Source organism: Aspergillus versicolor (genome assembly GCF_001890125.1).
Source record: "Aspergillus versicolor CBS 583.65 unplaced genomic scaffold ASPVEscaffold_8, whole genome shotgun sequence".
Classification (NCBI taxonomy): Eukaryota; Fungi; Ascomycota; class Eurotiomycetes; order Eurotiales; family Aspergillaceae; genus Aspergillus; species Aspergillus versicolor.
The window spans coordinates 1,529,049-1,553,012 of NW_024467531.1; the positions used below are offsets into that span (position 1 = coordinate 1,529,049).

Below are 23,964 nucleotides of genomic sequence, written 5' to 3' on the forward strand. Positions count from 1 at the left end.
CAGCTTCTACGAACGAGAAGTGGTAGAATCGCCCATTAGATGAATCGATTTCTTGATTCTGATACCGAAAATCTGAATAAATGTATATAGATGAAATCTCTACGATAATGATATCCATCCTTTTTACCAATAGCACCTCATTTATGCTGTCATGACATGTATGGGCAGACTTTCTACCAAACGACAGCCAAAAGCAGATCTTGTATCGTATAGTCGTAAATCATCTCTAGCCGTGAATATACTCACGCCTTCTCCTCAATGACAATCCTGCCCTCCAGCCGGGGCGAAATTCCTGGCGTCCACGTCGGTGTATATGAATCGTCCTGGTTCTCCTGGTCCATAGTCGAGCTGATCCCTACCTTGCGCAACCACCGGCGCGTCGCCCACCGAGCCAGCCGTAGTCGGTACTCCTCGTCTTCCGCTGACCGCGCGGGAAGGGTGACATAGTTGGTTATTGGCCGCGGAGAGATAAGAATATCCGGATCTTCGTCGGAATCTGAGTCCATTGAATCGTCCGTCGCTGGCTCTTTTGCCCCCTCGCTTACGGCTTGTGTGTGGGCTTCGGCGAAGCGGCCGTAGTAGTAGTGCTGCTTGCGCTGTATAGACGGGCGTTGTAAGTGGCTAGGGACCTTTTCTGCCTTTGGCGATGGGAGGGCGGAGGGCGGTTTTAGGAAGCCACTGTCCTGCATGTTCTTCTGCACGTCGGCCCAATGCCGGGTCATGCTCTTCCCCTGGTGTTGCCATTTACCTAGGACTTTTAGACTTAGGAAGTACTGTCGTATTAATGTGCTGATGAGGGTTCCGCTTTCTTCGTCGACGATCTCTTCTACCTCGCCGCCCTCGGACTGAACGAGAAGGGAGGCGAAGCCGTCTTTCCCGCGTGCCATGTAGCCTCTGGTAGCTAGAGTATAGCTCTGTTCGAAATCAATCGGTTTGCCGCCTACCTTAGCCCAGTTGATACGAGAGCCGGTAGGCGCCGATGGGTTGAAACTGAAGCTAATGTTGGAAACCTGTGTGAAGCGGCCTTCTAAGGCTGGAAGTTGGCTTACGCCATTTTCTAGCGCATCAAAAAGGGCCTTGCCCTTCAGACGTAGTAGCACGACAGGATCTTCGAAAGGAAAGCAGTTCAGAACATCGCGCAGGCGGAGGACTCCAGGAGGGTATATTTGGTCACCACGAATAGTACCTCCCGCCATTAACGCACAGTCAGCGCGATAATAGAGGCGCATCAGATCGCAGGCAAAATTTCCCAAATTAGACTCTCGGCAGCGCACGGTGGAGAATCGTCCATCAAGCGGACGGACGGTGTATCCAACGGGCTTATCTAACTTAGCCTTTAGACTGGATGTAAGCTTAGCGACAAGAGCTACACTTGGGGGATCTTCGGGGATCGATCGTTTAATGTCCCGTCGAATAATGTTGAAATCCCAACCTGGGCCGTCTACTTTCCGGAAGGCCTCGATGTAACTTAGCTGCTTGAAGTCGGTACCTGACCGTAGGACGTGAACGCCATTCAGAAATGCATGGCCGTAGAAATGGTCATGCCCTCCTAAGATAATATCTATCATCCCATGGGGAATGTTCTGGGCTAGCTTATAGTCGTTTGGTTCTCGCTGGTGCGTAACTGCAACGATTATCTCAGCTCCTTGCTCTCGTAAACCGGGGACCAGCTCGATCGCGGTTTTTGACGCGGACTTGTAGATAAGATCAGGAGGAAGGGAATTGATCGTTCCTAGCCTATGAAGACGAAGACATTAGTACCAGATTCGCTTGATATGAGACATGTAGGGCGCACCATTCGCGTTCCCCCAGACCGATTACTCCCACTTTGATTCCATTGGAGGTTGTCAACATGCATGTTTTTTCGCAGTTCGCAATTGGCACACCTTCTCCCAGCGCTGGATCTAAGACATTGGCCAAAAGCCAAGGGAATTGGCACTGGTCGCGCAAATGACGGAATTGCGCAACGCCAAAATCAAGATCATGATTCTACCAAGAGTCAGACAACTATGTTGACACAATTTCACAACCATTGATGGGCGCCGGGATTCACTCACTCCCACGCAAGCCACATCTGTTCCTGCTTTGTTGAGAAAAGGCACCATATGCCTCCCTTTTGTAACGGTACTCTCGAGACTGGGATTGAATGCATCGCCGGAGAAGAAGGTGAGGGGTGCGGGCTGGCCGTCAAAGTTGGAATGTGATCGATAGTGGTTTATGATGGTCTGGAAACGCGGGGCGCCGCCTACTGGTTCGGCAGAACCTGGCCTTCAAGCATCAATTAGCCCCATACTGAAAGGTATCGGAAACAAAGTATATGAAGGAATGGCATACTCAACGTGATACACGTCATTGTAGTGAATAAGGCGGAGGTCTGGGGCGCCAGTTCTTTCAGAAGAATAGGTTACAGATGAGCCATCGGTTTCAATGGAAGTCATGCTGGGCACGTATATATGTAAAAGGGGGCAGATTGCTCCTGATTATGCAGCGACGAGAAGGGAGGACCAAGGAAAGGGGGGGAGGGAAGAAGGAAGCATTGTTTGGACACGGTGAGCACGCGGGAGCTGCGGGACAATTGCTGTCAGGCACCCAGGCACCAAGCCGTGCCCCGCCAATCAGCAATTACGTATTGCGGAGGATCGACCAAGCTACTTTAGTGGAAGAAGGCTATTGTAGATGCTGTGTCTGATAACTAGTGAGGTAAAAATATCCATATTGGAGGCGTTTTTGTACGTGGATTGAGAAGATATAAGCGAGTCATAATCCAAAGACCCAATCGGTCAACTCGATTTCCCTAAAATGCCAAATCGTTGCAGTCATTAAACGTAAATGTCGTGAGGTACCTAAACGCCTTGGTGCGTGAGGGGAATGCAATAATAACAACAGGGAGTGATATCCACGAGAAAAATTCATAGTGGTCTCTCGGCTATTGTCCAACGCCGGTTTGAATGAGTGGATCGCTCTTTGTTAAGCGGTGCACTTCGCCAGAGACCGCGCTGGGATGGTGTTCGTTGCGGTAGTTCTTCCGACGATGTTGACGCCTCGGAAGTTGGTCCAGGGTTCACGCTGGGACCATCCGTCCCTGAAAGTGACGAGACGGGTGGAGGGACAGGACTTCCAAAATTGGGAACCAGATCGTCAGCGGTATCGCGATCCCCTGAAACAGAGCTCCAGAGCCCCGAAGAGGCCCGAGGTGTTGTCCACGAATGCAGACCCACACCTGCTCTTAGAGACGGGCTTAGTAGAATGGGGCCTGAGGAGATTGTCGAACGATGCCGATATGAAGGAATGGAGGGAGGTGGTATTCTGCTCGCCGTGGGAGAGCGGATCGAGGTACTCGGACTTGTTCCGGGTCGCAAATGATCTGTTGAAGCAACTTCGACTAGGCTATAATCTTCTGGCCCAGATGTCTTGTAGTGCGAGTCATATTTCTCTGCTTGCTCGTGAACCGGCAATGTCTGTCCCATATAGTCCTTACGAACAGCGAGTGTGAGAGAAGCTGTGGCGACGTTCACCAACGCTGGCTGTCCTGATAGCGCACCAATCAGCGCATTGCAACCAGCTCCATGAGTCACGATTATTAAAATGGTATCGGCTGCACAATCCTCCACTTCATCCTGTCCCAAGAATTGCAACTGCGAACGGGTCCGGCGATGAGCGGGTGTTGTGGAAGCGTCGTCGTTTTGGTACCATGAGATCATCCGTTCAATACTGTTGCCAAAGCGGGTAAGCATGGTACTCCATTCATCGCCATATTCACCTCCGCTGCCCCAGTTCTGCGGTTCGCGCATGCTATCCCACTGATAGTCAACCAGGACGCAAGCATCACGCGCGTGTGTTACGTAGCCGTCTGGAATAGGGTTCGAGGGCGATATCGCGTAGCTTGGGATAGGTGGCGAGTACGCCGCGTCAGGAACGGCCGGGATATCTGTGTTGACCCTCAACATTCGTCGGCCCCAGGGAGTGTGTATTGCCTTCAAAGAATCGTAACTACCAGCACGATTCCTTTGTCCCGGATTGGTGGGAATGGGCGTCGACTCAGTTTCGTTTTTGGGTTCCTCCTCCTCCTGGCTGGGAATTGAACCGTTCCAGCCGCCAGGGAAATGGTGTACGGTTGGAGGAGTTTGTTTGTCGGCCGCTGGGATGATGCTCTCATCACGACGCAATAGTTCTGTCTTTGCGGTCGCAACCATCCTCTCTGACTTGGGGGGAGGAATAATACTCTCGAAGTACTCGGGGTTCAGCCATTCCCCAAGACAGGCGTCGACGCGTAGAACGGACCGAGAGTTATTTTTAGAGTGAGTCCCTGATGCGGGACTGGGTACCGACTCGGGTATAGCAGGAGTGCTGTTTGAGCTTGGTGACGTCGGCAGTCGCGATTCACGTAGGGATTCTAGGTCGGTATAATTTTGGTTGATACCGGAGCTAATAGCGATGGCCGTTTGCACGCAGCGCAGGAATGGGGAGGTGTGGATGATGATTCTCGGCTTCTGTTTTCGCTCTCGAGGGCGACGGGCTTGTCGGTGGGAGTCTTCGGCATCGTGCGTCGATCCATCTAGTTTATCCTCCAACGAACGCACCTCGCTGATTATTCGTGACCCAAGAGCGCGAGACTGGAGCCAGCCGCCATACGATAAGGGTGGGTCATAGGGCGTTGAAGAAGTCAAGTGCCAGTCTTTGTTGGCAGCATCTAGACGCGCGCCGTGCCTATTTTGAACAGTTAATCAGCATTGGCCAGGGTCATAAGGTGAGAGATGCTATTGCATACCGCGCAATGAATATGGCCGCCGGAGGTTTGCCCATGATGACGTTGTAGGAAGCAACGAGAAGAGATTTGGGCCAGGGAAATGATCGACCAAAGATACGAGCAAGAAAAGAGGTGAGGTGCTGGCGCCAAACAGGCTACTGGTAATGGTTACTGTACCTAGGCGGGGTAGGGAAATGTCAGAGCATTCTCAGGGCGATCGTGGAGACACAGAGACACGAGGCCTGCAGCGCACGAATCAGCGGAGACAGGAGAAGAAAAGTGGCATGATGACAGGTCAGCTACCTGCATGGCTTTGTGAGAATGCAGCTTGCATTATTCACGGAAGACTAGGGAGTTTCTCCGACATCGCGAGAGGAAAAAGAGAAGATTCATTTTTCTCTTGGCATTTTTGTCGCAAGCATGTGATTGGGATTAGGTCAGCCTGTAGTAACTTGTTGTTCAGTTGTCTGTATACGGTACAGAGTATTCAACATTTCGGATCGATGAACTGTGTCGAAGAGATGAAAAACGAGTGCAAGACAGGCTTCTTTACTGAGTCGTAACTTTGAAGGTTGCCATGTGCAATTATGGTTGGCAGCGAACCGGCCAGACTCCGGGCAGATCACACCATTTGCCACGCTAAGTATGGTGCATCAGCTTCCCCAGCTTCCTGAGGCTGAAGGTCAACAGGACTGCACCTGTGTATTATTTCCCCTGGCTCTTCGTTACTCAGATCGGGGCTGCCTGAAGCAATTCGACGGGCTTCGGGAATACCATCCAAGTCAATGGAAGCCGCGGACTCCGATGGACCGAATTCCCCTTGCTTTTGCTTGCAGGTGACCATATTAAGGTTACGATGGTCTTGAGTATTTTGTCGCGAACCAATTTCATGTACAATTCTCCAACAATTTTATAAACGTACAATTAACGACATATGTTGCCATGCATTGGAGCTCGAGTATAGAGATCCCGGTTGTATGTAAACCATGTGGTGACCGTTTACTTGGAAATGGCTGATCGAGTACCAAGTCTGCAGGGGTTTCTGCCATGGCTGTTGAATCCATCATCCACCCTTTTGATACGCTAATCACGCGTATCCAGTCCCCTGGCTATGTGGTGACATACAAAAACATCAAAGGCGGGTTTCGACCAACCATGTTCCGGGGGCTTTACCAAGGCATTGGTCCTACGATGGTTACAGCTATACCGTCATCCGTCGCCTTCTTTTACATCTATGAGACTGCAAAATATGCCCTTTTAAATGGCAGTGAAGAGACAAGTTCCGAAAAGATGCCCGCAGCAGCGGCCCATGCAATCAGCAGTGCAGCTGCGGAGCTTGCGTCCTGTGCCATTCTCAATCCCGCAGAAGTACTGAAGCAGAACGCACAAGTTTCCAAGTCTCACGGGTCAGGGGGCCTTAAGTATCCTGTTTTGACCATGCTTCGCCAGCTTATGAGCCGTCCTCGGAAGCTGTGGACGGGGTACACAGTTCTTGCCGCTAGTCATCTCCCTGGTACTACCATGACATTTTGTCTCTATGAATACTTCAAGGCCTCCTGGCTAGGGAGCTTCGAAAAGCAGTCCCCGACCATCCCAGAACAAGTCAGAGTGAGTCTGTTCTCTGCAGGAGTGGCGGGTGCTGCTGTTTCGCTGTTTTTGGTGCCGATTGATGTGGTAAAGACACGAATGCGACTCGCTGCAGGAAGTCGGACTGGCCAGAGCTCATTGCCACCAAAGATAATACCGATTAACACGGAACTTAGTGGCCCGAGATCAACTTCAACATCTCCTCAAGGGCCAATTGCCGTTGCGCGCGGCATTCCTGTCGCGGAGGGAGGTCGAGGTCTGTTTCGAGGCGCCTCTTTGACTTGTGTCGCAGCTATGCTGGGAAGTGGCTTGTTCCTTGGCTGTTACGATGGCATCAAGCTGTATTCCCAGAAGTCGTGCGCCTCACAGGAGCAAGCTAGCTCCCGCTGAACTGTATCACAATAAACACTGTTAGCAAGGCTCCGAGTCCATGATCATATTCATCTGCAAATCAATTTTTGGCTCTCGAGATCCTCTTCAGCGGATCGGGTATTTGAAAGGGCGCCTTATGCGAGAATTGGTGCTCCCGGAGACGCCATTATACGAGTAAACCACCCGAGTGGTAGGGCCACGCGATGGTGATCATGGCATCTGGGACCCATCCGGTAGCAATCGCGGGGCAATGCACATCGTCATCTATTTGAATCGTTTGTCTTCGCGCGTGAGCGGGTTTATAACAATACCGAGCGAATTAGCATCATTGGACGCAACTCTAGAATCGCTTAGACTATTCATGCCCGGCCATGTTCTTCAGCCTAACCCTGGATTTCAACAGGCTCGCCGGACGAGTAAATCGCCAGGGAACTCTCTTCCGGTCTGGGGCACCATGCATATGAGCTGGCCGACGAGCAGGGAATGCTGGCCAAGAATAGGCAACTGTGAGCGGGTGACAGATCCGACAGTGGAAGGCAGCTGCGCATGCATAGAGCGGTGACTCAAATGTCATGATTGGGTCTAGCAGTAATGGACAACAATCAAGAGTGAAGTACCTTGAGGTCTGGAAAGTACCAATTCCCCGACTTGAAGTTGATTAATCTCGGGACGCGCCGGGTCCCCGACTTCGGGATCCCACGACTGACATCCTTTAATATAACTGCCTTGCGCCGACTGTCGCGTCCTTTTTCTGATGAATTGCAAATTGAATCATGCCACTGGAACTTGAGTGAATCCGATTTGGCTACTTACTATTACAGTGGCCCAGTTATGAAATCCCCGCCACCAGTCCACATAATAATGCTGCACTGTGCTATCCTCGGATACTCTCGGCCATGGTCGCGTGCGTAATCGCGGCCGCGTTGGCTTTGGTGGTCGCAACTCTATTTCATATTCTTTATACCTATTACCCCGTGAGGCACGTCCCAGGACCCATATTTGCGGCATTTTCGGATCTTTGGAGGGTGAATGCGCAACAGTCCTCGGGTTACGGTCGACGTCTAGCCCAATTGCATCGGAAGTACGGGAAAGCCGTGCGCTTGGGACCGCGCGTTATTAGCTTGAGCGATGCTCGCGATATTATAAGCCTATATTGTGCGAAGACTCTAGACGAGGTTCGTTCGTATCTTGTTTTGTGTGCACGGGCATATAACTGACTGCAACCCAGTTGAGCCGGCATAGCCAGGGGGACCGGCCGAATGACCAACAGGAACTATTCAGGTATGAAGATGCCGTCGCGGAGGCCATGCGGGATACTGTCCGGACAATCCGGCGACACCGAACTATCGACCTAAGCATGCCCTTGCGGCTGTTCACAGATGAACTTAGGGCCTGGTTCTTTAGTGGTGCTGGCCTTGCTGAGCCCAATAGCAGGGGCCAGACTCAGTCCAGCTCTTCGTTCTTTACGACAGTAGAGGAAATGTTATTACGAGGTCCTGTTTACATTCTCAAGAGAGATCGCTTCTCATGCTATGGTCTGTCGGGCGAGGTATCGGCACCAGCGTACGGGCATTATCCGGTCCCTCCTCAGGGCGTCTACAAAGACGCTGGCCGTCCCAATGAATCGACCGTCATAGCTGCCAGTGTTGAAACCATAATAGCGACTCTAGTCTCCGTATTCACGTTTCTACTGGATCAACCTAGAGTTCTCCGCAGACTGCGGAACGAAATAGACAATATGCCGCGGTTTTGGGACCGAACAACGATCCCCCACTCGAGGGACTTCACAGGAGCCTTTTACCTAGACGCCGTTCTAAAGGAGACAATGAGGCTGGTTCTACTGCAAACCCACCCTACTGGTATACGAATCAAAACCGGATTTCGTGATATACCGTTATCGTCCATCCGGATACCCCAAGGAACTACAGTGATATGGCACCCGCGCCTTATCTTAGCGAGCGAGTCTATATATGGAAACGACCCGGCTGTATTCCGCCCTGAGCGTTGGATTGCTGTGGATCGGCGACAGCGCGCTTGTATGGAAGAATCACTTGCACCCTTTACGGCTTGTGCGCCTCACTGTCTGAAGTTAGAAGCTGCTTGGTTACAATCGAAGAAGGCGGTTGTTGTGCTATTGCGGGAGTTTGACGATGTTAGTTGTCCATATGCCCTGACAGAATACTTTTATCTCCTTACTAACTGGCACTTGCACTTTTAGATTCAATTACTCCTGCACACAGACCGAGGCGTGAACTCAGGGACTCCTAATTTCCTAGAGTCGCCCCGCATGTTGGTTGATTGTCGACCGAGGGTTGCTAGGGGCAGGGGCTATTTTGGACAGCTGGCGTGAAACTACTACACTAAATGTCTGGCCAGACCTTATGCTTAAGTCTGGTAATTATTCATTATTCCGGATTGTGCTATACAAAGTTGTAAATCTTCATCCTGTAGAGTTAAGATTCGCAGCGCGCATTTTTCACATGGCCCATGTGGCGAGGGGCCTACGATTGGCAGTTGGTATACTGTAAAAAGTTTAAATATCCTGATGGTAAATATTCTCTCATTCATGTGAATTCGGTCTATCCCTGATAGATGTTGCGATGGAAATGATCGCCGAGCCCTTCCTCTCGGAGTCGGGTGCCGCGAATGATGTCGGCCGATGGTGGGATGCTACGGGAGATCGTTGATCATCGAATAGCTTGGACAAAGTGGTTGCAGATAATTCAACAGGGGCAGTGGCGGCAAGTGGAAACTTAATCCTACATTATTGGATGGAAGGCACAAATCCGGCTTACAAGGGTGAATAAAACGGTTATTCAAGATAGGAACTGGAGTTTAGGAAGATAGATAATTGTATTGCATAATAACACGCAACCTAAACGTCATCATCGTCAAGACCCGTATACCGAGAGTTCTAGCAAGCGTTCATCCTGCACCCAATCTAGTAACCATCATGGCAGATCTTCGAATTTATCGTTCAATAATAATTTGCTGGCAGAGAATGTAAAAATGAGGGTGGGTATCAATGGAATCTCAAAGCAGTGCAGTTATTGCATGATGTAGGCCAGCCTACGCCTCACGCAGCGAATACCTCCTTCAGAACGCTCTGCCCCTGGGCGAGGATCTGGGAAGGCTCTTCGCCGAGCCACTGGGACTCCAGGCGGTCGATGTTGTTTTCGATTTCCCAGGCGCGTGTGCCCGCGACGTACATGGAGGTGCCATGGAGGGAGTCATCGCATAGAACGCCAGCGGAAACCTTGGCCACGTCCTCGGGAAGGCTGATGGGTAGGCCTTCCTCTGTCCAACGCTCCGCTACGGTCTTGGGGAAGTTGTTGTTAGTCTGCGTAACCCAAGGGCAGATAGTGTTAATACGGATGCTGTGCCTGTATGGCGAATTGAGGTTGGAGCGGAGAGAGCGCATTAGTCCCTGAACACCGTGCTTAGCGGCTTGGTAGACAGACACGACAGGGGTCTCCTTAAAGCCGGCGGCGCAGGAGAAGAGGAGAATGGAGCGGTCGACACCGGGGCCGCGGTTGTGGCGGAGGTAAACGCTGGCGATGCGGGTGACATAGAGAGTTCCGACGAGGTTCACATCAATATCTTTGCTTGATGGGGCCTGGATGATTATTAGAGTCAAAGTCTAAACTATTTGATGGATGTTTTACCTTGCGGATTTGGGTGAGGTTCAGGGTGTGGTCGAACCATGTTTCGTCTGTCTCAGTATTGCCAGCAGTGACAACGACATGGTCGATACGCTTGTATTTCTTGAAAGTGTTTTCGAAGAGGTCCAAGACAGCCTGGTAGTCCGTCACGTCTGTCTTCTGGAAGATAGAGCGTGGTGGCTTGGGGGGCTGGGAAGGGTCCCAGTGTACAGGCCAGTTCTCAACGCATTTGCTGGCCATCCGCTCCCCGCGGGAGTCATCGATATCTCCGATTATCACATAAGCCCCATTTGAGCAGCACAGCTGGACAAGGCTTGCACCAATGCCGTTGGCACCGCCTAAAGCCTGTTTAGTGGGGGTGTAGATATGGAAACTTCAGCTACCTACCAACAACGATGATGACCTTCTCATCAAGAGACTCCTTATAGATCTGAGGAAGGTACTGGGCCACAGGGACGTTAGAGTTGGACTCAACAGCGGGATCTATCTTCGAAATCATGTTGAAGGCACGGTTTATGTCACGGAGGGCTCTGAGATAGCGAGGGATATAATCTGAAGGGCAAGAGAAGAACGCGGAAGATAGTCATGCTAGCTGAATCTGCGGACGTTGCTGCGGCCTTTATATCATCCACCCGGGCCATCTACTCGCCAGACTCGCTATTCAGTCGCCTCCAGACTCTCGCCAATCCTTCTGAAACGGGCCACGCATTGAGCTAAAAATGCGAGGAATGTGTTGAATGCGACTTGTTTTGATCCTCGGGTCGGATTGAAAGTGGAGCCTGCATGGGCGACATTGAACGATTGCAGTAGGCAGTGCCGCTGGGTCCTAAGCCTGAGGCACATCGTTGGATGGCGCGAATCCACCTCGTCTGATGGTGTGTGCTTTCCCTGCCAGTGCTTCACACCCACTGTGGACCATCGGATCGGCCAGACAGCGCGGGGGAGGGGGGGAGGAGACTGGAAATCTGGAGAAGACCTGGGGGATTGACAGCTGCATCGTGGAGTGTTCGCGGTTCTGGGACGGTCGAGGCTCTGATGGAAAGTCCAGCAGAGATAGAGGGCAAATGTGTTGATGGAAAGTGAAGCTTTGTTTTCGGACGGCCGAGGGGCTGAAGACGCTGAGGTCATTATTCCCGCCGTGCCTGGAAATGACCCTGAACCGCTCACCTTGGCCCGGCCCCCTCTTCCCAGTTTCCGTGCTGTTCTCCCCCTCTCCCCTCGTCCCTTGTTCCCCCTTTGCCTCGCCGCCGTCCTATCCATGCTTACTCGACAGCTTCACGTTCATCCCCGAAAGGTGACCAATTATTTCGTCTGCCTTGTCCTAATTGACTTTCGGCTGGTTGCTGACCCCTTCTCGTTCCAGCGACCTACAGGCAGCCACGACGACTCACGCCTCTCGACCCAAGCCCCCCAAGATAAGACAAGGCCATGGCAGGAAATCCGTGCGGCTAGGGTCGTGCCCAGGAGGGTATACGAGCCCCGTTAACGACCTCGACCGCGGACGAGAACACCGCAGGCAAATCGGAATGGCAGGCTGATCTATCCCCCAGTTCGGTTAATCAGGAAATTAAAGACGCACCCGGCCTCTTGGGATGATTGGTGGCGCCACGCCGCACAGGTGGGCCGACGTCATCCCGCTGACGCGAGGATCCGATATAACAGCAGGAGGTGGAGAGCGCCAATTATGCATCGACGCTCGGATTTGGAGCAGCCTGAACAGGCCCTGCCAGATTCCTGTTCTTGTCCGGAAATCTTTCGGCTGTGCGATGATCTCCACCCCCATAGGCAGCCGCCAGCCATGAACGAGCTTTCTGAGCCTGGCAGCCAGAGCCCCACTGCGTTTGCACTCTTACTATGAAGTCAATGAACTCCAGTTATGAAAATCAATACCAAGTTGTGAGGCCGGGGACACGCACCCGTTGCCTCTTGTGTTACTTTCGCCGTAGTCCGACAATCGTCCCAGTACCGCAGTCTGCAATATGATGCAATTAATCCTTCACAGGGGCTCTCGGGAATGATGCGACGCTGGCTATACGGAAAAGTAACGCTAAATATTCGTGGCGTTGAGGTTATTGGTCGATCCGAGATATCCTTGCTCAGGATCAAGCCAAAGCTCCCTCACCTCGGATGACCGTGCTCCGTCGTGCTGAGGAAAGTCTTGGAGTTGCCATTGTGAGATGATTGTGCAGACCAATGGGATGTCTGAGGGAACGTGTTGGAATCGGGAGCAGGAGGCAGCACAAGAATGCGTGATCCGAGGCTCTCCTTACAACACTGAGGAAAGCGACGCTGGGATGGGGGAACATTCCACGCGTGGCCCCCCACTGGGCCCGCGCCTTCGGATTTCTCAGGAACTCCTGGTCTCAAGATCACCTTCCTACACATAGCGTGGCATCTAGAAGGTGGAGTTATATAGGTGGCGCGGAGGATGCGATGTGCGCACCGGCGTCAGGAAGAAGCGTCAAAGCAGAGGTAGGGTTGAAACACCAGACTCGGCTTGGGTCATAGTTCGTAGCAATTTCACCTGCGGAGGGGTTGTATTCTTTGCAGGCTCGGCCATCCTTCCATCGATGGCTGTGCTAGGGCCGCTGGGACCTCAATACTAGCCCAGTTGGCCAAGCATGGGAGAAGAACAGGCCAAAACCGGTTTGGGCCCTCGCAATCGCGTCTCCATCCCGGCGCCTGTTCGGCTGGACACGGCTAACTACTTTAAGCAGGACTCCTACAAGCCTGGAAAGATTCGACCCAAGTAGAGACGTGCTATTGGAGTTAACTACTTCATTCACGGGTGTTCGGATGATGTGCCAATCCGAGACCGGAGAGCCGCCTCCGTCGAGAATCGGCTGCTGATGCGATACCGTGCGTTCGACCTTTCCAGACCAGGGATGATTATCTAATTCCATTGTAGTCGCTTACAAAAGATAGACTACACGCCTCGACGTTCAATATGGCAAACTATTTAGTCGCATGCATCTGATTAATCGCTATGGTGAATGCACCTACTTATGATGGAAAGCGACGTCACTCCCGACACCACCGAGCCACACAGTAATGGCGAATAGGCTCAGTCATCGTGCCATAAGAACCATGGCCAGACGCCGAAATATCGCAAATCAATTATATCGATGATGAATAGGCCCGCGCTATTTAAGCTATCCAAAAACCTCCGTCCCGACATTCTCGCGAATATCAGATTAACGCGACAGCCGATTCGCCTCTCAGCCAAGTTATACGCAACAAAATCACACCCAGCCGAGGGACACAGGATGGTCAGCAACCCGCCTCCGAATGAGATGGTCTACCTTCCGGGGATTCTATCCCCGAACCGCTCCTTTGGAGTGTTCCGCAAAGTCATCCATACCGGACTCTACTCGCAATTCGTTGCAATGGAAATTCCCGTGAATGGAGATATAGGTGATGAGGTATGTGAGTCATGAATCCATGAGGTATATTATGGAAAGCACTGACATTTCACTAGAAACACACCGTTGACCAGATTCTGCTCTTCACACATGGCACCGGCAAGGCGATTGTGGATGGCAAGGAGCAGAAGGTCAAGGAGGGGGATGTAGTAATTGTCCCCGCCGGAACCCAGCACCAATTTCTGAATGTAGGCGACGTTCCGCTGGAGGTGGTAACTATCTATTCTCCTGCGGAGCACGATCCCAGGACGGTCCACGAGACCAAGGCCGAGGGGGATGCGCAGGAGGAAGCGGGAGAGGATGAGGCACCGCAGTGGAGCCAGAGAAGCAAAACCGAGAATGAAGATTTGGGTATAGTGAAGGTGGATTGAGAATGGGTTCTTGTCCAGTATATGGCTTTCAATTCGGTTGTTTGGTGTTCAAACCCTCCGGGGGATATGCAAGAGGTTGTTATGTACGAATAGCTGCAAAATATCATAACAAAAGCGATGGCCACAGATATATACAAAATAATATATACAACAATGTTACTATACTAGCGCCTTGTGCTTGTGCCATTGCCCTGCGCCGCATAACTAGCAGGAACTAACGAGTTGGCCCAAACCTCCAACCAGGAGTAGCCCGTCTCGCTATCGATCTCGGTAGAATCCTTCACATTCGGATCAGTCCCTAGATCGGCTTCCACATCGTCGGGGATACCATCGCCATCGGTATCAGTCGGCGCTGAACCGCCGTCCAAATCACCAACTCCACCAAAGTCGTCCTCGTCGGAGATCAAAGCGCCGTCTGTCCCGTACGAGAGGACCTGATCGACGAGGCTCGTGTCTACTTCGTCACGGACAAGAGAGGCGCCGACGTCTATGGTGGTTAGATTAGTTGACTGGACTCTTTTTTTGCATTGTGGATAGAGAGGAAGGACATACTCTCAGTAACGTAAGTGACGGCCTCTTCGGGGGTCAACGTAGACGCCACAGCAGGGTAGTCGTACTTTGTGTCGACGATCTCCATGCCTCCGTAGCTATCGGAGGTAGCGCCGAGTTCAGACCCAGAGAGAGAGCCATACTGGTCAGGATCGTAGAAGTTGTTCTCGACGTAGCCGTGGAAGTTGGCGTTTCCTCGTGAAAAGGCCGTCACGCTGGTCGAAGGGCCGCTGATGAAGTAGTTACCGATGATGTTGGCAACTGCAGATACCAGTTAGTTACCACAGCTGAGTTGAATAAATAAATGGAAGAAGTCAAGCATACAAGACTCCCCATCCGAATCTCCCGCAAGATATCCTCCACCGCCGCCCCAGTTATACACCACGTTATTCGTAAACTCATTGACGCCCTTCACTTTGGGATTGCGCGTCTTGTTATCGATGTAAAGGTTCCGGAACAGTGACACCCCGCCGTCCGTCTGCATCAGACCTCCGCACGAGTGCGTCTCCAGGCCCTGCGCGATAATCGTGTTCTGCACCGTGATATTCTCCGCTGTTCCGCTGATCGAGAATGTCTCGTCCCGGCCCCAGGACACGGAGACATGGTCGAAGATCATGTTTGCGCCTTCAGCGATGGTGATTCCGTCTTTGCCCGAGTCACCGCCGCGGCCCATTCGACTATCAACACGTTAGCTTCCTGAAAGCCTACTAAAAAGAGAAAGGGAAGGAGTCGTACATCCGGATATACCGCACAATCGCATCATCCGCATTCGAAAACGACCAGCCATTTCCGTAGACTGTGATTCCGTCGCCTGGCGCTGTCTGTCCCAGGATTGTCACGCGCTTGGAGACAACAAGGCGATCCTCGATATTGATGACGCCGCCGACAGCGAAGACGACGATGCGGTCGGTTGCGGACACGGCGTCACGGAGGGAACCCTCGCCTGAGTCCTCGAGGTTCGTTACGACGTAGACATCGCCGCCGCGGCCACCGACGGCGTTGGCGCCAAAGCCTTCTGCCCCGGGGAAGGCGACAAGGGCGCTGGTTGAGGTGGTGAGGCCTAGGACGGCGAGGAGGAGGGCTCGGGGGAGCTGCATGTTGTTAGAGTTTTGGATGTGCTGCTTGGCGCTGCTGAGAGTGCAGGGTGGTGTGCTTTTTATAAGGACCTGGCCTTGTATTAATATTTTATTGGCATGATTAATGCGCGACGATGCCTAGGACAACGTGGTGAAGAGCATTGCCTGATGAGGAACGGTCGGAGCGTGCAGAAACGACGAGTTCAGGTCCGGCTTTGGATAGATTAATATTTCTGACACTTTAATCTGTTGCACGAGTGAAAAGTCAGCGTTGTTGACTCGCTCGCGGCTAAATTGTGAAACGTGGAGTTGATCTGCGTATAGAATAGATTGGCAGCGTTGCAGGTTCCACCTATGAAGGAGAGACAGGAGACGCGAAGAACATCATTGGTTTTATTTAGCCTTCATTGTCTGTGCACTGTCGTGAAGAATAACGGCATGGACCCGCATTATTTACTTGGTTTGGCATGTCCTCTATGAATGGCATTCTTGGTGTTCGTGTATACTAGCAATGGGTCCAGATCGGAAGTAGATGGCAGGGTGAACCATGGTTCTATCTCGTTCACCATGACGTCGAGGATATCCGAAAGAACCGCTCTAGACTGGCGGATGAGGAATATACCGGGGGTCCTCATGACCTCTCAGAATATTCCGGCCGACGCGGTTGTCGTCCTCCTGTAAGTCGAGATACTATACTAACAACGGCCCTCTACCTATCGTATTGAAGCATAGCAATGTCGCCCAGCATCAGTGCTACCCTCAAGCAAGACCATATTCAGATACAGGCAATCTACCAGCGCATCGTCGCGTCAGACGTCCGCGATGAGCAGATCCGCTGGCAGAACCTGTTTGTCTGGGAGGTCGCGCGCAACACCGTCGGTGAGGAATTAGTTTTATACCCAGCACTCGAGAAGCACGTTCAGGGCGGTGATCGTCTTGCCAAGAAGGGAAGGCAGGAAAATCAGCAGGTTAGCCTAGCATCTATACCTATTCCGCGCCTATCCGGGACGAAATGCTGATAAAGGGTGGATATAGACTAAGAAGCGCCTCAAGGCGTTCCAACAGCTCGACCCGTCAAATAGAGACTTCAAGCCGATGCTCATGACCCTGATGGACGATCTGGGAAGGCACATGCATACCCAGGAAATGGAGGACCTGGCGATCCTTGAGGAAACGCTCTCCCCGCACGAGAGTCGGAGCATGGCCAAGTGGTTTTCCAGGACGAAGATCTTTGTCCCGTCAAGAGCTCACCCTCATATGCCGAGTAAACCGCCATTCGAGACGGCCGTGGGACTGGGCGTTGCGCCGTTTGACCAAATGATGGACTTGTTCAGGAAGTGGCCGAATAAGGACCTGGTTGGGCCAGAGTGATGGACTGTATATTTCTACCTGATGTGTTGATATGTTGACCGACTAGTAGATGGCAAATTGTAATGTTGAAGGACCACAGTTACTTTATCAAACACTTCGTATATCGGTTATTATACCTTTACATCCCAATCCACCATTCCCCTCTCCCCAACCTTGTCTCTAATCATCTTATGACTCAAATCCCATAGCGCTGAAGCCAACCCCAAATCCGATGCTTGGGCCGACTCCTTGCCCGGCTGCCCTGGGTCCGTGAAGTAGTACCCATTCCAGCCCTTTTCCTCGATCTCAGGACTTGTAGCCGCATACAACGCACTGAAGGACCCTTGTTCCGGACTGCGACTGATGGCCGTCATCGCGGTCGTTAGCAGTTTACCTAAAAGACCGGGATACGCTTCTTTCCATTGCTCCTGCATATCCGTATTGACCTACATCAGTAAATATTAGTAAAGGCCCGGTTGGAAGGGAAAAAGCGTATACGCACAGCCCCAGGATGCACAACCAGCGCAAAGACCCGATCCTCATTCGGCCGAATTACCCGGTCCAAAAGCCCATACTTGACGCCAAGTATGATTGCCAATTTTGTGCGCGCATACAACTGCGTCGGGTCTTTACTGGGATCATTTATTTCCTCCCTTGATGCGAATTGCGTACTTGGTGTCGTGACCCGATGCACCTCGGACCCTTCGAAGACGATTCGTGGTGCTGGTGTATCTGCCATCTGGGATGTCTTGCGGAGAAGGGGGTAGAGGAGGTTCACGACGTAGAACTGGCTGAGCCAGTTTACCTGGAAGATACGCTCGTATCCGTCGACAGTCTCGCCGTATTGGTTTGCGTTTATGCCGGCGGAGAGGATGAGCTGCAACGCCATTAGCAAGCATCCCTATGGATTATTTCAAAGTCCTGGGTATGCTCGAATAAACGATGTAAAATAGAGGCATACAAGATCTAATCTCTCTGCACTCCTACAAATCCCGGTAAAAACATCCTTCACCTGATTGAGGTTCCCGAGGTCGCATTCCACCCACTCGATCTGTGCCTTTTGGTCGGATTCCTCTTTAATCCGGTCGATCGCGGCCGCGCCCTGTTCTTCTTTGCGGTTTACCATTATCACGCGCGCCCCATTCAAGGCGAAGGCACGGGATATCTCATATCTAAGTGGTTTATTCGTCTGGGTTAGTATTTGACACAGCGGAGGTCGAGGCAAGGTAGGGCAGGGAGGCCGCGAACCCTATGCCCAGTGCACCACCGGTAACCAGCGCGACGCGACCGGTTAGGTCGTGGATTTCCTTCCTGGGGCCGAGTATTGGATGGAGGACGGATTGCATTTTGGGGTTTAATAATTGAGAGGACTGTATCGCTTGTCGTGAGTAATTCTGCCGGGGGGTTGAATCTGGTGCAGATGTTGCTGGCTTTGTGTACCCGAGCCAGATAACGGGCACAACAGGTTAGGTCCATGCAATTGTGATATCATATTATTATTCAGAGGAGTGACAATTACTTGATTAAGAGGATAAATGTAGATCAGGAGATCATCAGTCGGGCTTGAATGTCACTTCATTATGACGTTAAGATCTAGATCAGCTTTCTCGGCAGGATAATCAGGGCTACTATGACTCCTTGTATGTCAATAGTTTTATACTACTGCATGACCAGGATAATGCCGCCAAAGCAAGGAGGAAAAACGACCCTGTCTGGGCGGGGGCAATCTCCAACAGAAACGACGCATCCTCGCAGAGGTATTGAACCAGCCCGAACTTCTCTGCAATCCAAGATCGGCATGCCGACTTCACATGGAGTAATTAACCTGCGGGTATTTACACCTGTAGCTTTGATTGCCTGCGGGATGTCGGTGTCAGGCTTTCCTCCAATTAGAGAACTGGCATCACTACGAGACACTATATCATGGCTTCTGCAGATCGCTCGTGGAGCACCGCTGCCATGGGTACACTACTGCAAGTTGAACGGGATGTCAAACAGCTAGTCCGGCAAATTCAGGCACAATAGTGGTATCGTTGTAATAATGGTCATATACAAATTAGAGATGCGTGTAAGAATGGCAGCCACCAAGGAAAAATATAATATCTTCCCCATGACCTTGAGGTGTAAAGGTAAACATGGCCTTTCAGAGTAGAATCCTTCTGGCCGTTTCAAGATCTTCGATTTCTCTACACAGTCGTAACCGCTGTCTGTGAATGACAGGATCCTCGCCGGCAATGTCCTCCAATTCCTGATCGGACAGTCGGTACACGAACGTCGGCGACAGAAGCTTCATGGGACTGTTTGGGCCATTCAACAGATAGTAATTTGTAGATTGTATGCAAACGTTGTCGATGAGTCGGGCCCGGGCGATATGGTAATATGACTGCAATATGTCATGTACTTGTCGTACCATATACTCCTGGCTGTCCGATATTGGCATTACGGCTTTGATATCATCGACCCGAGCCACCTTTCCCATAGATCCGGCGTGAAATGTTTTCTCGGTGATGAGCTTTTGCATTTTTGCTTCCGGCCTGGAAATTGTGAACACTTTAGGACAAGTATTTGGGGGATCGTAACTAACCGAGACTGCAGGGTATCTGTGAATGATTGATGAAGTGACATGAGACTATCACTTCTCTCATTCTCTAGCAAGAAAATGGTATGCTTTACTGCTTTGGAGTATGCCCTATGGAGACCATCTGTCATTATAGACAACAGGCCTCGAGATATACGGGGGTCACCGCATAGATCGGTAAGGACGCTGACAATGAACGTATTCACAACTGCAACGATGTCGCTAATATAGCCCAGTGAGATACTCTTCCACTTCTTGGACTGCCTTCTCATGACAGTGGGTAGGAGGGAGGTGTTGAAGGTCCCAACCTCGAACCCCCGTGAGCTCCGATATTCACTTTCTAGCCACTTGTAAATATCGTCCGCAACGGGAGCAATTAATAGCTCAGGCTCCATGAGGTTATCGTTAACATCTAGTCTAGTTTCGACTTTACGCGTGGTGACTTGGCTTTCGGCACTACTGCTGTGCTTTGGACTGGCGGACGGTGACTGGAAGCTAGTTTCGGCCTCGTTGTGAAAGCGATATACATGTCCAAGTTGCACCATATCAGACTTGAACTGTTCGTTGCGGTCCACGACTATAGTTGCAAGTCGAAGGCGCTTGAGTTTGTCGAAGATACCGTCTGCCCCGTAGTTACCGCGCAGTGCATTGCCCATGATCTCCTGGAACTTAGCGACAATATCTAACAAGAAATCAATTTGCTGACTGCGATGGGCCCTCTCATGGCCAAGGGCATGCAATGCGGCCTTGGCCTCTCTCAGCTTCTTGTTGATATCCAAGCGCACCTAGTTGAGTTAGTAAATATGAACTTGTAAATAGGTTGTCGTCAATTACCATTGGAAATTCTCGACGAGCATTCTCAGTTACTGTCTCTTGCAGCCGCTCTCTGAGAGACTGGATGCCATATCGGTCTCGAGGAATGGAACTCCATCCACCTCGCGTCCTGAGCTCTTCCTCTACCTCCTCGCGGGCTTTGTCACCGATGGCGAGTTCACTCTTTCCGAGATTGCGAACAAGCACCCAGCCGTGCTTGAGTGGCATGGCCCTACCGGATATCAGGTCTATGACCTGCTGTTCTGCTCCGCGATCCACCAGATCAGGCTTCGTAAGCACGCCTAGAGTTCGCTGACCCTCAGGATCGACCTCACGAGCCCGCTCGATAACTTCCTGAGTGGCAGCGTCAACGTTCGCGGGAACAACTGCAAGGATTATTGAACGGGGGTTTTTCATATAATCTTGAACCATTGTGCGCACTATCTCGATGTCGTTCTTTGTTGTCACACCTGGAGTCACACTTTTGAATATCCCAGGGACGTCGATGACCGCAAGATGGTCCTCATCAGGACCGCTGATATCGATACGAAAGACATGCCGCGAGAATGTCGGGTTTGACTGGTCCTCGCGGCTTCGAACCCCCATAACGCTGTGCACCTGCTCAATGTCAGCGGCGAGGCCATCAACTACTAGTGTCGCAGGTTCCTACCTCATGTATCATATTTGAAAAGGCCTTTCGCTCCAAGGTGGTCATATCTGGCTTCGACCATGCCTTCAATCTGGAAACACAGTCTGGGGTCGAGTTCGGAGCAGGCTTAATTGACGCCCTGATGCGACGGGTAATCTGTCCAGCGGCTCGACGAAAAACAATCTGGGTGGCAAAGCGTGTACACAACGTGCTGTCCCGAGGAAAGGGAAGACCAGTCAAGCCCTCTAGAACAGAGCTTTTACCGCTGGACTGGTCCCCCACTGCGATGAGCTGTGGTAGAGACACATATTCACCGACATTGCACGCGAAGAGCTTGTCGAACTTCTCGAGCAGGGCAGGGTCGGCGAGGGAAGTGGACACGGATTCAAGATCCTGCTGTTCCGCCATCGTACTTGATATTTAACGAGCGACTTTTGGTAATGATACCACGGACAGTAAGATTGTACGCGCAGAGTAATGTATGGCGCATGTGTGCAGACAGGTTGGCGCCCCAGGACGTCTGGAGCCAAACGTATTCTGCTCACCCATGGACGCAAGCTAGGCAGGAACGACGGGGGTCGCACCTTCCTAGATAGATGTCTTCTTACCATGGCAACAGGAGCATACGACCACCACAGGCAGGAACAGGCTGGGTCGCACCTGCAGAATATGGACAGTCCAGTTAGTCGCCTCGACAATTGAATGGGGGACTCCTAGCTGGGACAGTCCTAGAGAACGATTTGAAGTAGGTAAATGATCTGGCTCGGCTCAATGTTAGGGCTTCGGAGCCTCCCAGTGCCATTGCCGACGGCAGCCCGAAACGCAGTCTCTTAGTGTGGCTGAAGCGAGTAGATGAGTCCGGCTGGTGCAGGAACGAATAAAAATAAACAACGCCGATCAATGGAGTGACAGCGTCGTCACTCTTCGCCTATTGAGGGATTGTGGCCGCCCAGCGGAACCTTCAGCCCGGACGCCAAACCCGATGAGAGTTAACGACACCGTTAGAGCGTGGCTGAGGAACTGGCTGTTAGTAATCGGGATTCGATAAACCCGGGCACGTCGACTTTTTCCTCTGCAAACCAGACCGTGGATGGACTTGGTGGAGCCAGCTGGGGATCCGCTAAGCTCATACCAAGCACTGGACTGCAAAGCGTACGCGGCGCCAAGCAGTCCCGCTGCTTCACAGCCTTGCAAGATGAGCGGGCTCGAGTCTAGCTCTATTTTAAGGCTGAAGATAGCCTATGGTGTTTTTCCGATTACGCATCCCGTGCTTCAATTCCGATGTGGATGAAACCACAATGGATAGGGGTTACGCGGTCTCGAACGAGACTGCCTGGAGAAGGAATACTATAAGTAGAGGGCAAGATTCTGGAAATTGAACAAAGATCGTTAACGGCTTCTAATTATTCGAATCGACTTCACAATGCGCTTCTCCAGCTTCCTCACTCTCACTGCCGCTACTCTGGCTCTCGCTCACCCGGGTGAGAAGCACGACCCTGCCGTTCTGAAGAGGGAAATCAGAGCTCGCGATGCCCAGGCAGTCAGGGCAAAGCAGGCCTTGAACACCTGCTCCAACTCGAATGCAGCTGTTCAGTTGAACAGGCGCAATATCGCTCGTCGTGCGCGCACCACCCGCGAGCTGCGCAAGGAAAAGGGCATTACTGCCAGTGAGTTTCCTTTCCCCTCTGCAGGAACTAGTAATTGACTGGCTAGACCCTCGAAAATGGCACAGAGATCTAGCAGCCCTAGAGGAATGGGAGGCTATCGATCACAACAAGACTGGTATCCTCAACTACGGACCCAACACTCCTGAGGAGGCGATCTTTGGTGGGAACACCAGTGCCATCCTCGCACCCACGATCACCGATGGCCCGTACTACATCTGGGGCGAGATGACTAGGGAAGACGTGAGAGAGGAGTTGTACTGTGATGGCGTCGACGTCTTCCTCGAGGTTCAATACATCGATGTCAACACCTGCCAGCCCATTCCGGGTGCCTACGTTGATATCTGGAACGCCAATGCTACTGGCATCTACAGGTACGACTCCTTCGATCATAATCGCCTACCCGGTCACTAACATACTGCAGTGGTGTCGTCGCCCAAGGTAATGAGGCCCAGGATGGCTGGGACTCTACGTACCTCCGAGGTATCCAAGAGTCCAATGAAGATGGCATCGTCACCTTCAAGACCATATTCCCCGGCCACTACGACGGCCGTGCAACCCACACCCATCTCCTCACTCACCTCGGGTCTACTGTCAACCGCAAGAACGGCACTCTCCAGGTCGGAACCGGCAGCGTCGCACACATCGGCCAGGTGTTCTGGAACGAAGTGCTCCGCTCTGCCGTGGAGGAGCTATCTCCCTACAGTGAAAACACACAAGCCATCACCAGCAACGCAGAGGACATGTGGAGTGTCGAGCAGGCCAGCTCTGACTACGATCCTTTCCCTGAATACGTCTACCTCGGTAACGGACTCCAGGATGGCCTGTTCGCATGGATCCAGATCGGCATTAATGCGACTGCCGACTACACGGACAACTCCTACTACAGCATTGCTGGGTACTACGATGAGAACGGCGGCCACGAGAACACTGACAGCAGTGCGATGGGAGGTGGTGGAGGTGGTGGCCAGGGCTCGCCTTCTGGTGCTCCCTCTGGGGCTATGCCAAGTGGTACCGCTGCACCTTCATCATCTGCTTAAGTCTTTCCAGATTGTTATTCTATATTGAGCAGAGCTTTTCTTTCTAGACTTGTTTATGATAGACCAAGTTGATTGTCACGTCGC

At 51.8% G+C, this 23,964-nt stretch overlaps 12 protein-coding genes across 12 annotated transcripts; 6 read left to right on the forward strand and 6 right to left on the reverse strand.

The window, feature by feature from the left end:
• Positions 1-242: 242 nt before the first annotated feature.
• ASPVEDRAFT_136872 (uncharacterized protein) lies at positions 243-4,803 on the reverse strand (the record flags this gene model as incomplete). Its single annotated transcript, XM_040807334.1, has 6 exons — positions 243-1,737; positions 1,796-1,989; positions 2,058-2,268; positions 2,335-2,473; positions 3,215-4,707; positions 4,769-4,803. The coding sequence occupies 6 exons, from the start codon at positions 4,801-4,803 to the stop codon at positions 243-245; spliced, it is 3,567 nt and encodes a 1,188-aa protein (XP_040670968.1).
• Positions 4,804-5,523: 720 nt separating this feature from the next.
• On the forward strand, positions 5,524-6,840 carry ASPVEDRAFT_836381 (putative mitochondrial carrier protein (Pet8)). Its single transcript, XM_040817426.1, has 2 exons — positions 5,524-5,722; positions 5,777-6,840. Exons 1-2 carry the CDS (start codon positions 5,690-5,692, stop codon positions 6,722-6,724), a joined length of 981 nt encoding a protein of 326 aa, XP_040670969.1. The 5' UTR covers positions 5,524-5,689; the 3' UTR covers positions 6,725-6,840.
• A 762-nt stretch (positions 6,841-7,602) lies between these two features.
• ASPVEDRAFT_86571 (putative cytochrome P450 monooxygenase) lies at positions 7,603-9,056 on the forward strand (the record flags this gene model as incomplete). Its single annotated transcript, XM_040817870.1, has 3 exons — positions 7,603-7,881; positions 7,935-8,858; positions 8,925-9,056. The coding sequence occupies 3 exons, from the start codon at positions 7,603-7,605 to the stop codon at positions 9,054-9,056; spliced, it is 1,335 nt and encodes a 444-aa protein (XP_040670970.1).
• A 726-nt stretch (positions 9,057-9,782) lies between these two features.
• On the reverse strand, positions 9,783-10,867 carry ASPVEDRAFT_136698 (uncharacterized protein; the record flags this gene model as incomplete). The annotated part of the gene is made up of 3 exons (XM_040807320.1): positions 9,783-10,322; positions 10,372-10,713; positions 10,760-10,867. The coding sequence occupies 3 exons, from the start codon at positions 10,865-10,867 to the stop codon at positions 9,783-9,785; spliced, it is 990 nt and encodes a 329-aa protein (XP_040670971.1).
• Positions 10,727-11,781, reverse strand: ASPVEDRAFT_836071 (uncharacterized protein). Its single transcript, XM_040817421.1, has one exon. It carries the CDS (start codon positions 11,626-11,628, stop codon positions 11,026-11,028), a length of 603 nt encoding a protein of 200 aa, XP_040670972.1. The 5' UTR covers positions 11,629-11,781; the 3' UTR covers positions 10,727-11,025.
• Positions 11,782-13,634: 1,853 nt separating this feature from the next.
• Positions 13,635-14,161, forward strand: ASPVEDRAFT_86573 (cupin domain-containing protein; the record flags this gene model as incomplete). Its single annotated transcript, XM_040817871.1, has 2 exons — positions 13,635-13,790; positions 13,847-14,161. The coding sequence occupies 2 exons, from the start codon at positions 13,635-13,637 to the stop codon at positions 14,159-14,161; spliced, it is 471 nt and encodes a 156-aa protein (XP_040670973.1).
• A 164-nt stretch (positions 14,162-14,325) lies between these two features.
• Positions 14,326-15,807, reverse strand: plyC (polysaccharide lyase family 1 protein; the record flags this gene model as incomplete). The annotated part of the gene is made up of 4 exons (XM_040817872.1): positions 14,326-14,648; positions 14,714-14,971; positions 15,035-15,387; positions 15,446-15,807. 4 exons carry the CDS (start codon positions 15,805-15,807, stop codon positions 14,326-14,328), a joined length of 1,296 nt encoding a protein of 431 aa, XP_040670974.1.
• A 633-nt stretch (positions 15,808-16,440) lies between these two features.
• ASPVEDRAFT_198196 (hemerythrin domain-containing protein) lies at positions 16,441-17,355 on the forward strand. Its single transcript, XM_040809249.1, has 2 exons — positions 16,441-16,754; positions 16,822-17,355. The coding sequence occupies exons 1-2, from the start codon at positions 16,521-16,523 to the stop codon at positions 17,155-17,157; spliced, it is 570 nt and encodes a 189-aa protein (XP_040670975.1). The 5' UTR covers positions 16,441-16,520; the 3' UTR covers positions 17,158-17,355.
• On the reverse strand, positions 17,268-18,482 carry ASPVEDRAFT_136827 (short chain dehydrogenase/reductase family protein; the record flags this gene model as incomplete). The annotated part of the gene is made up of 4 exons (XM_040807332.1): positions 17,268-17,582; positions 17,639-18,013; positions 18,098-18,308; positions 18,385-18,482. 4 exons carry the CDS (start codon positions 18,480-18,482, stop codon positions 17,268-17,270), a joined length of 999 nt encoding a protein of 332 aa, XP_040670976.1.
• A 370-nt stretch (positions 18,483-18,852) lies between these two features.
• Positions 18,853-19,161, forward strand: ASPVEDRAFT_44742 (uncharacterized protein). The gene has a single exon (XM_040813120.1). The coding sequence runs from the start codon at positions 18,935-18,937 to the stop codon at positions 19,136-19,138; it is 204 nt and encodes a 67-aa protein (XP_040670977.1). The 5' UTR covers positions 18,853-18,934; the 3' UTR covers positions 19,139-19,161.
• A 118-nt stretch (positions 19,162-19,279) lies between these two features.
• On the reverse strand, positions 19,280-21,584 carry ASPVEDRAFT_64373 (dynamin family protein; the record flags this gene model as incomplete). The annotated part of the gene is made up of 4 exons (XM_040815724.1): positions 19,280-19,670; positions 19,721-20,499; positions 20,549-21,145; positions 21,198-21,584. 4 exons carry the CDS (start codon positions 21,582-21,584, stop codon positions 19,280-19,282), a joined length of 2,154 nt encoding a protein of 717 aa, XP_040670978.1.
• Positions 21,585-22,545: 961 nt separating this feature from the next.
• ASPVEDRAFT_153479 (intradiol ring-cleavage dioxygenase) lies at positions 22,546-23,963 on the forward strand. Its single transcript, XM_040808354.1, has 3 exons — positions 22,546-22,843; positions 22,890-23,214; positions 23,265-23,963. The coding sequence occupies exons 1-3, from the start codon at positions 22,600-22,602 to the stop codon at positions 23,878-23,880; spliced, it is 1,185 nt and encodes a 394-aa protein (XP_040670979.1). The 5' UTR covers positions 22,546-22,599; the 3' UTR covers positions 23,881-23,963.
• Position 23,964: the final 1 nt, after the last annotated feature.